At 31.1% G+C, this 11060-nt stretch overlaps 2 protein-coding genes across 2 annotated transcripts; one reads left to right on the top strand and one right to left on the bottom strand.

The window, feature by feature from the left end:
• Positions 1-927: 927 nt before the first annotated feature.
• LOC141666004 (protein FAR1-RELATED SEQUENCE 5-like) lies at positions 928-5597 on the bottom strand. The gene is made up of 9 exons (XM_074471990.1): positions 5544-5597; positions 4604-4643; positions 3999-4116; positions 3818-3917; positions 3428-3679; positions 3251-3336; positions 2850-3126; positions 1733-2035; positions 928-1437 (listed from the first exon to the last, which is right to left on the bottom strand). Exons 1-9 carry the CDS (start codon positions 5595-5597, stop codon positions 928-930), a joined length of 1740 nt encoding a protein of 579 aa, XP_074328091.1.
• Positions 5598-8456: 2859 nt separating this feature from the next.
• Positions 8457-10095, top strand: LOC141667409 (cold-regulated 413 plasma membrane protein 1-like). The gene is made up of 4 exons (XM_074473900.1): positions 8457-8719; positions 9267-9374; positions 9463-9533; positions 9638-10095. Exons 1-4 carry the CDS (start codon positions 8541-8543, stop codon positions 9889-9891), a joined length of 612 nt encoding a protein of 203 aa, XP_074330001.1. The 5' UTR covers positions 8457-8540; the 3' UTR covers positions 9892-10095.
• The last annotated feature ends 965 nt before the right edge of the window (positions 10096-11060 follow it).

The following is an 11060-nucleotide window of genomic DNA, read 5'->3' as shown; positions in this document are numbered from 1 at the left end:
TAAATACCCCTCTCATGTAATCTTTTAAGATATATGTGATGATTATGTTTTGAGATAAACTATGATTAGTTTTCTTTCTTCTAAACTTCAATTACTGGATTGTTTTGAAGGTTAGATTCAAATTACTTAGTTTCTGGATTGATCTAAGGAATTTGAGATTCAAAGTTCACGTTTCTGGATTGATCGTGTTCATTGAAATATCCTTTTCTTCTTGTTTTTGTTTCTTTGTGGTGCGATCCATATCATAATATTAATTAGAAAATAAGAACAGAGTATTAACTATAATGACTAGACACTAAACTAGTAACAGAGATAAAATTTGAGAAGAACAAATATATTCATATTTTATATACATAGTATTGTGCTTCTTATAAAGAAGTTAATATTATATGAGGGATAAATCAGAAATTATAGCCAAGTATACATAGTATTGTGCTTCTTATAAAGAAATTAATATTATATGAGGGATAAATTAGAAATTATAGCTAAGTAATCACTAATATGTGTCACAAAATCAATAAAACATGAAAAAGAATTCAGTAATCAGTAGAGTATGGTTTTTACCACTCACTTAATTTTTCATGTGTGCGCGCTGGTTGTCAATTCTATAACAGCGAAAGTACACCGAGATATGTCAATAATCGTTTATCCGGGACTCGGACTAAATTTTATATTAAAATAATCAGTAAAATTCATTCCAAAATTAGTAAAACATTACAAAGCAATCAGTAATCAGTAATCAAGTAACATTCCAAAATGTACTATAAATGTAAAAAATTAAAAGTTGAAAGCCTTAAAAAAATTTCCATAAAAAGGACAAATTCATCCAAAAACATTTGAATCAATTTATTCTGAAACTATGTTCTTCCTCTTAGGATAATTCCTTGCATCATGAGTAGATGCCTTACATAGAGTACATGTCCGACTTCATTTTTTGGCTTTTATCACAGCTTTCTCTCTTGAGCTAATTAGTCTCTTAATATAGTTGCCTTTGTTCTTGCAGACATTTGGTATGAGAACGGTAATTTCTTCCGCGGGTTGTTCTCCAACCATAGCAGCCATGTGATCTCTTTTAGTAAATTCAACATCGCAACCGCCTTGATCATCCAAGTAACTATTCAACTGTTTTATAGTCGGGTGCACATAATCGAGCTTTTCAAAAACCATTCCAGCCTTATTAACAGCTTGACGAAAATTATACCAAATATGAGTCAATTTTAAAGATGCCTGTTCCAACTTGGTATAATCATTTTCTACTGAAACAGAATTAGACATAATCCCAGAATTATCAACTTTCATCCAACGATTAAGAGCAAGCCTAAAGGGATATTTTGTGACTCCAATTTGCTTCAAACCACAAAATTCATGTCTACCAACTATTCCACACATTACAAATTTTTTGCAAGAACACACAACATGATCTCTACTAATAGACACCTGCACAAAAATACATATAAAAATAAATTAACTAAGACACTAGAATATTTGAAAACTGCAATAAAAAAATTAATTAAAGGAATCAGTAATAAAACTTCTAAGGAGCTGTAATATGCTTGTACACTTATACTAGAATAGTGGAATAATTATTACAAGTAAATTAGTTAGCCTTGGTTTCCTGATCCAAATAATAAGAACTAATTTTAATTTTTCAATTAAAAAAAATACTATAAATTTATAAAAGCAATCGCATACATAACTTAAATAATCAATAATATGCATTAAAAAATATCACCTTGAATAGTTTATCTTTAACTTTGACATCCCTAATTTCCATATGTGTAACCCCTTCAACTTTCTCACTCATTCGCTTTATTTGCATGTCCAAACAAGAACAAATTGTTTCTTCTTGAACTTTATAAAATATTGCACGGGTGAATAAAGTTGCCGCATCATCTTCAATAAACCATCTAGATAAAATCTCCGGAATACTTGTTTTTGACTCATGATCGAGCCTTGCAGTTTCGTTCCTTTTCCTTTCCATTGCACTTTGAAAACGCAACCAAAATTTACACAATGTATCTCCTTGCCTATGGAACTGCCCAAAAAAAAAAATTCACTCTCTGATCTTGAAGTTCTCATTAGACCAAACATAGGCTCGTCTCTAAAAAACGCTGGAATCCAAGAAGATCTGATGCAATACATATCTCAAAGCCACTTATTATCTTCCAATTTAAACTCCTTATGACTTCTTTCCACCCAATCTCAAACTCATCAATCTCTAAAACCGATGACCATATATAAGCCTTCATTTTCTCCATAAAATCGGTCTCTTTGCACAAACGATTACCTAGATGTAAAATTTAGACAAAAAATAGAATATAAGATTTTAACTGTTTAGCACGACTTCAATTTTCAAAAGGAATGCAGGGACATATTTTAACGATTATAATAATATTTTTAACAAACATCAACATGTTTAAGCTACTGCCTAATTATAAATAATTTTGTTTGTCCATATACATGTAAAATTAAGCCTTTGGTAGTACTTGTAATCTTAACTATATAAACAAGAACCAGGTACTTATACCTATGCTTCAAAATCATAGTTCAAGTCAACAAACGAAAGTAAATTGTAGTATTATCCTGTACTTTAAACAATCATATACTATAGTATTCAATTTTTTGATCATTGTAGACGAGATTTCCTGCAATAATGTCTGAAATTAAATATATTGTAACACTATCTTTAGTTAGAATTATGTTAACAGGACAATCACATGTAAAATGTTTGTAAATTATGATATAACAAGAGTATAATCAATCATTGATTATTATAGTCAGCTAGTAATTTTTTTTTAAAAAAATGAACAGTTATATAGGGCAAAAAACTAAATTTTCATATACTATACCTTAATAGGAAATTTTTGTATAATGTGCCACATGCAAAGACGATGCTTAATAGCAAGCAAACCATTTTCGGCAGAAAATGCATTACAAATAGCGACCTTCATAGCAGGACACTGATCAGTCACAATGACAACTGCATTTCTTCCCATAGCTTTTTTAAGATTATTAAAAGCCCAAGTGTAATCACCAATACTTTCATGTGATAGAAGACAAGCTGCAAAAGTAACACACTTGTCGTGTTTATCCACACCAGTGAAAAGGGCAAAGATCATATTGTACCTGAAAAATAAAAATTAGTAAATATTACCAACATAATCATTAAACATTACCAACAGAATTCACTAAATTTATATGAGTTGTTTAATTTTCTTTTAAAACTGAACTAAAAGTACAATTTTCATACTTGTTTGTATCAAAAGTCGCATCAAACGATACTGCATAACCATATAGTTCGAAATTCCGTTGACCGATTGCATCGGCCCAGAAAAGCTTGGTCAAGTGCCCACCAGAATCAACATTGTAATCAAAATAAAAAGATTGTGATGTTTCTTGAATGACCTTAAACTTTATCAATAATCACCTGTCCATCCATTTCGCCAACAAATGATTTCAAATCGCAATAAAAATTTCTAAAATCACGTAAGGAAGCACCTACATTGGCATAACCACCTGCTTGTTCCTTCGCGAAGCCAAAACTTTTTCTAGGACCAATATTCACTTTCGAAGCATCAAAAACAATATTTCTCAAACTAATATTTATCTCTCTACTAGACCTCAAAAACTGTCGACCAGATTCAGTAGCCAAAGGATGGTTATGGACTTCAACAAAAGTCTGAATAAAATATATATCATCACCCGTAAATTTCAGGACAATTTTGACTTTGCAGCCTCACCTTTGAGAAACAGTCCGTCTTCTCTTAACAGATTTCCTCTCATCTTACAAATCATTAAATCCTTCACAACTACAAACATAAAGTTTAAGAAGAATAGTCTTAACATCATATTTATCTTTCTTTTCTGTTCCCTTGCGAACACCAAAACCACCAAGATAAGCATATTCTTTGTAAAATCTGTATCCTTAATCTAAACTAACAAAAACTTGATTTTCGAATGGAACGTTGATTTCACCAACATAGCTTGGTTTATAATACTTCCTACCACCAGGAGACACCATGTAATCCGTAACTGAACATTCACTATCTACTGATCCTCCTCCACTACTAACAACACTACTACAATTAATCCGAGAACCATCACCACAACTTGAACCTGGAAATTAAAATATTATCACTATTAGTACCAACCTATTATGACTAATAAAATTACTTTTAAAAACTAAATTAACATATACACTTAGATCAAATATGAGTAATCTGTTTTTGTTCAACAGATTAATCTCATGAATTAATATAACATTAGCAAAAATCAGTTAACGAGCATAATCAATAAAATTAACATATACACGTAGCTCAACTTAGATTATATAAATTCAACACCTAATTAGGATTTACAATATAATTCCAAAATAATTACAAAATATAAATTAAAAGAATAAAAAAAATAGATAAAAAGCAAAAAATCAATGTTTGCGCAGTTGATTAGCTAACATCAATTACTAATATATCTATAAAAATTACAATGAATTTCGTTAATCGATATATAATGAAAAAAATCTAAAAAACAACATGATTAGATAAAAAAAACTCACAAATCTAACAATTCAACAAAGATTCTACCATAAAACGATACATAATACCTTGATTATCACTAATTTTGGTCAAATCTGATATAATCATCTTCAAAAACACATGCTTAGATATAGAAGCTTATAAACAAGAGAGAGAGGACGGAGAGAATGAGATCGAGAGATACAGAGTATAAACTCGAGAGATAGATATCGAGAGATGCAGAAATCGAGAGATACTGAGTATAAATTCGGAGAAAATTGCAGAAGAGAGAGGAAAAAATTCTGTTATGACAGAGTTAATGCTGAGATCAATGTCTTTTTTATATATTTTTTATTTTTATTGAAATAAATGGTTGTGATTAAAGAGGCCTATTAATATATCAATGGTCCAATTAGATTTGCAGTTTTTATTTTAATTATAGTTTGTATTTGAGCATTTGTCTATATATATATATATAATTTAAAATAAATGAATCATCTAAAAATTGAATAAAATGATACAGAGTAAAAGATGTAAACAAAAGAAACTAGTGTTAATCCTTGTATTTTATTAACTTTATTGACTTCAAACCTTAATAAGTTATAGCTATTTAACATTTAGTCTTTTCAAACATTATTCCATTACACAGTTGTTTTCTTATAAATAAAAATTATACTAATTTTATTAAATATTATTCCATTACACAGTTATTTTCTTATAAATAAAAATTATACTAATTTTTTTAAATATATTTTAAATTCATTGTACACCTATAATATACAGAACAATAGAAAATTTGTGCCCTCTGCAATTTTGGGGTCTTGTGCATCTTTGTAGTTGAACATTTAGCACACCCTCTTGTGAAGAATTTTAATGATTAATCATAAACTTTGTGGAGCTTTCAATGCCCCTGTACATTTCAATCTGTAGCAGGTTAACAGCTAATATATCCAACCAATTATTCAGAAGTCGGTAGGAAGGATATGATATCCTGTATGCACCCCCAACACAACTGTAACTAGTACTTACCTCGACACAGGCAGAGGAGGACCATTGTGTCAAATCTGCTGCGTCTCTATCCATCATTACTCACCCACGTCGCATTATAATCTTACAGATAATTATGTTTAATATTTTGATCTCAATAATAGACGTTATGCATTTGTAACTAAAACCAAATATGCATTTGTAACTAAAACCAAATTGCAGATGATTAAATAAATATGTAAGTATAGATAAAAAGAAAAGGAAGTGTAACACGTATCCTATAATTTTCTCAAAAAAAAACACGTATCCTATAAAATCATAGAAACATGATAATGTTAAGAAAAATTATTTCTCAATTATAATCCAAGATTTTTATATGTATTTTCTTACCGATCACATATTCACGAGCACTAAAATATGAGACAGTAATTATTTGATAAGAACTTGTATAAAGCGCGAGGGAATATCCAGCAGAACTTGTACAAATTTTCTGAATGTATATTTCCTCTTAGATATTTTATAAGTCATGATGATGGTATTTCACTTTAGTAAGTCGACAGGAATTTCACTCCCCAAAAATTATAACATGTCGGCAGAGATAGAAAAGAAAGAAAGATTGTAACTCTGTCCCATATAATGTAATAAAAATCATCAGGGCCTACTTTGTTTAGATGTAATCCATTACGTTAAGTTAAATTTTCTCCGATTCAAAATGGTTTATACTGTTTGATCATCTGTATTTTAAACGGGAAAAAGAAATTTTAAATTTCATGATTTTTGTAATTAAAATAAAATTATCAAGTTTCACGATGGGTGACACAAGTTACGTAGCTATGTAATATTAAAATTTTAGTTACTTATCAAAATTTACTATGTAAACTCTGATTACATATCAATAAAATAAACACTTATATTTTAATTAACTTGAAAATTATAATTGTTACTTAGTGACGGCAAAATTCAAGTTACTGTGTAATTATAAAAGTTATAAAACAAAGGAGGCCTAGGTTGGGGCAGCTGGTTTAACTTCTAGCATCAAATTGGATTACTAATCGGCTATATTTAAATATTCTTTATATATTACTTAATTTTAATATTAAAAAAGTACTCTTTTTATTTAAGAAAAGTATAAATATCCTCATGTTAATATCAAATGTAGTAGGTAAATATTCTCATTTTAGATATTAAATTCGTTTTTTATTAAAAAAAAGTTATTTTATTTTAATTTTACCCTTAATTTGACAATTTTTTAAATATTTAGTCGAATTAATTACGTCCAACTATTGATGGATTAATCCTGATTCTGACTATTTAGACCTTCTTTTTGCCTATTTGACCGATTTAATGAAAAAAAAACGTCTAATTATTAGTGTAGCCTTATCCCCGGACATTTTGTTGTGGCGTGTCCGGGCGACTATCAAGATTAATTTCAAAACTTTTTTTTAATATGGAACATTTTATATCAAAAAATAATTATATTCATAACTTACGTTCATTTTATATATAAAATATTGATCCATCATGTTACTTTACTCAAGTAAGAAACTAATAATGCTATTGGAGAATGGGCCCGTTTGAGATTTTTTATAAAACATAACTTATAACTTAAAGTTGAAAAGTGTTGTATAAATGATATGTAAATTATTGCTTATATGTTATTTAGGTGTTTGGATATTTTTTACTTATAAGTTGTTGATATGTTTGGTAGATCCTGACTTAAAAATTATAATTTTCATATAAAAGATTATCATTATGGAATTCAAACAAAAATTCATATTTAAAAATTCAAAATGTTAAAAGGAACAAAAAAAGACAAGCAGAATTGTACAATTCAAATTTCTGAAAAATTGTCACTCTGATTTTTGGTAGGTGTTAAAGTAATAATTTAATTTATTATTAAATTTAAATTTGATATAAAATAAAATTTTAAAATTTTAAACTAAATTTATTGTTAAGTCTAGTTATATTATTTTTTGTATTTTAACCGACGTACAATGATTCATCACAACGGAATAAATATACAAATTATAATATTATATAGAACCGCGACGGAGATCGGTAAGAGGAAAGTAGAGGAGGGTTACTTGTTGTTTATCTCTTAAAAGCAGTGATATATGATCATTCATCGATTTGCCCAAACAGTTCAAGTTAATATAGAATGGTCTTTATGCTAATAAGCTGAGGAACATGCTCTCCCCAAACGGGCACAAGCACAACATAGATTCATTGAGTGAGGTGTTATAATATAAATTTGGTTGAGTATTTTTCTAATATTTTAAGATTTTAGAGTGATTGATTATTAAATATGTTATCCTAGTTAATGCTATCGAAAAGACTAAGATTCAACTCTTATTTATCCAGCACATTCTCAAAATTTATTATGAATATGGAATGTAAAATTATGTCCCAAAAATTGGCACTCGTAATTCACTTTGTAACTAAATAATAGACTTTTAAATGAAGGGGAATATTAAAATATAGGTCGGTTAAATTTTACTTTGACGTCAAGGTTCTGGAGGTTACTTAAACATGAGGATGGACATGCAGAGTATTTAGTCAAATTAATGGCCGCATTTGTTCACATTAGTTAAATAATTAATGTTTCACAACATTATTAACTTAACGCGAGTTATATTGTTTTAATTTAATTAAATAAAGATTAACACAATTTCGTTAGGACGCGACATACAATTATTATGAGTCAACAAAACTAATGTTATTTATACATTATACAGATAGACAAAGATAATATTAAAAAAATAAATAATATCTTGAAAGGTGAGTCATATTTAGATCCTGATTCCTGATCAACATAGCACACGTGGCACCATTGTAATCACAAAAACAAGGCAGTTTTATATTTGTTTGTTTGCAAGCCACATGACTGTACACGTAGATTGATCAATTAGTCTGGAAAATGTACAATATTTGCAAGTATTTAATGGCCACCTGCGTTATAGAACAAGCAAGCACAGAGTTAAAGATTTGACTATAACTTCCAAATTTACTTCAAGTTGTGAAATTAAACCAAGAAAAATCATGTGGAAGGGAAGTTTTCTTAAAATGAGAACAGATGACATGGCAAGTTCAGTGCTGAGTTCTGATTTTAAAGAACTTGGTGAAGCTGCAAAAAGACTAGCTGATCATGCCATCAAACTTGGTGGTACTGGTGGATTTATGACTTCTGTTTTTGCCTGGATTGCCTCTTTTGCAGCTATGTAAGTTCACACATACATTACTTGTACACGCACACACAAGAGCATCCATGATCACCAATTATCAGCGGCGGAATTAGAAAATTTTAGTTACGGTGCTAAAATAAATTAAATTCGTAGTGGGGGATAAAGTTTTTTTGTATATAAATACTTTTATTTAATTCTTTTGTTACCACCGGAGAGTAGATCCACTAGCTCCTATGTAGCTCGGTTTTACGGTTTATGACAACTAGATCTATGATTAGAGGAAATGCTCTCTATGCAAATCAAGTTAAATTAATGTGTTTAGGATATAATGTGTATTGTTCAACTGATAAGAAACCACCGATCATTTGATAAATCAAGTTCAGTATGATAATTGCATTTTAATTTTTGTTGGCTTAAGTGAACTTGTGTCATCAACTGGTTAATTTGTTTGTGTGCGCTCTTTGAATTGAATGGTTAGAAGGATATGTACCTATACATAGTCAGATTCTATGTGCTGTGAGATCATTTGTATGGTTATGATTTTGAAGTCATTAAACTAATTAGTTGTCAATTTATTTTGTAGCTATCTGTTGATCCTGGATAAAACCAACTGGAGAACAAAGATTCTAACAGCACTTCTAGTTCCTTATATCTTCTTGACTCTTCCTTCGATAATCTTTGACTTGCTCAGGTGATTATCCTACTCTATTTTCTTTAATTTGTGATATATAGTTCTTCAATTGGAATTTCTTATAAACTTGATCTGCTCTGAAATGCAGGGGAGAAATCGGTAAATGGATTGCTTTTGTTGCTGTGATAATGCGTCTGTTCTTCCCCCAAAACATCAAGAGTATGATTCTACTTAAAAAGATGCACATCGTTTGTTGTAAATCGCTTCATGTTCAGATGTTATGTCTTCTATTGCTGATCATTCTTAAAAAAATTATAACGCAGGTTATCTAGAAATGCCAGGCGCGATTATCCTGATCTGTGTAGTGGCACCTAGTCTGCTTTCAGACTACATAAGGAATAACTGGCTTGGTGTAGCGATATGTCTTGGCATTGGATGTTACTTGCTGCAGGAACACATAAGAGCCTCGGGAGGATTTAGAAATTCATTTACAAAGAGCCATGGAGTTTCTAACTCAGTTGGGATTGTTCTTCTGGTGGTCTATCCTGTCTGGGCTCTACTATTTATACTCCTATAGATGTTATGCTGCATCTGCTTGCGAGTTCTTCATATGTTTCGGACTTGTAATACATGGAGATGTCTGTATTTGTATATGTAACTATGTGCATTCATTTCAGTTGGTCTTTTAGTTTGTCTCCAGTTTCCTGTTGCTGGTGATTGTTATTGTCATTTGCTTGAGCGTAATAATAAATTAACGGCAAGAGCTGGTTTCAGTTTGAAATATATGTTTAAATTTCTTTACTCATTCCCAAATTGTATGCAGTGCGTCATTGTTGAACCTGCAAAATTAGCCCAATTTGGCTTGAAGGACCATACTTCAGATGAAGAAAAGAGATCTCCATATTGTTGAGAAAACAGTATTGTAAAATCATAATTCGGGTTATACCCAAAATTTGGCGTTGGGTCATGTCGGGTCAGAAACGGATCAATTGGAATAGAATTTGGGCAAGATGATGAAGAATAGAGTCGTGGACTGCAATGTACCAGGGAGGACGTGCCCTCTGTACATAGGACCCGTCCGACCTGTAGTGGATTGTGTGAATTGAATCGTTTGAAGCCAATGTTGCCATGACAAGGGAACTAGGACGTGTCTGGGGCTCAAGGCACGTCTTGTATGAGTAAAATTGATAAGATGGGTTATCCACATGTTAAGTTTGCAATGCAAGGGAATTGTGTGCATTTCACACATAGAGGATGCGTCCTGTCCTTGAGAGATGCATACTATTGAATAAGTTGGGCTTGTCCTCATTTAAGACAAGGCAAGCATGGACATCTTGGGGACAAGGCAAACATGGAAAGGAGAATAGAGATTGTTTTTACTAACGTATTTGTTGCAGGTACTCTTGAAAAATTTCCTCCTTGAGACGGTCAAAGAGGGGGATGTCCGTGAAAAGCTAGAAGGCCTCTAGGGGTATGTCTGATGATTGAAGGCCTCCTCCTGTATTCAACGGGTGTCCTCGTTGGGGATGCGGGGTTAACTCTGGTGTGTGCTCTGGGAACTCTGTTCTTGTATTCAACGGGTGTGCTCGTTGGAGAACTTTGAAGTCATCCTGCACTTTGCGCCCAAGAACTTAGGATCAACTGTCATGTTATTTGGTGGGTTATCCTCATTCGGGGGACAAGGATGCGTCCGACATTTGGGGTGAACCGTGGCTATACCTGCGTCCGTAAATCAAGGTAGATAGC

The sequence above is a fragment of the Apium graveolens genome, chromosome 6 (assembly GCF_009905375.1).
Source record: "Apium graveolens cultivar Ventura chromosome 6, ASM990537v1, whole genome shotgun sequence".
NCBI classification, from domain to species: Eukaryota; Viridiplantae; Streptophyta; class Magnoliopsida; order Apiales; family Apiaceae; genus Apium; species Apium graveolens.
The sequence above is the reverse complement of the archived record's forward strand: the minus strand, read 5'-3'. Positions and strand labels throughout refer to the sequence as shown.

Excerpts from the sequence above, each read along its gene's own strand:
- LOC141667409 (XM_074473900.1), top strand. The coding sequence starts at position 8,541 with ATGTGGAAGGGAAGTTTTCTTAAAATGAGAACAGATGACATGGCAAGT. Across the intron at positions 8,720-9,266 it reads ATTGCCTCTTTTGCAGCTAT|CTATCTGTTGATCCTGGATA; the intron begins GTAAGTTCACAC and ends TTTATTTTGTAG. Across the intron at positions 9,375-9,462 it reads ATAATCTTTGACTTGCTCAG|GGGAGAAATCGGTAAATGGA; the intron begins GTGATTATCCTA and ends TCTGAAATGCAG.
- LOC141666004 (XM_074471990.1), bottom strand. The coding sequence starts at position 5,597 with ATGGATAGAGACGCAGCAGATTTGACACAATGGTCCTCCTCTGCCTGT. Across the intron at positions 3,918-3,998 it reads GTGTCTCCTGGTGGTAGGAA|ATTTTACAAAGAATATGCTT; the intron begins GTATTATAAACC and ends TTAAGGATACAG. Across the intron at positions 1,438-1,732 it reads TTAAAGATAAACTATTCAAG|GTGTCTATTAGTAGAGATCA; the intron begins GTGATATTTTTT and ends ATTTTTGTGCAG.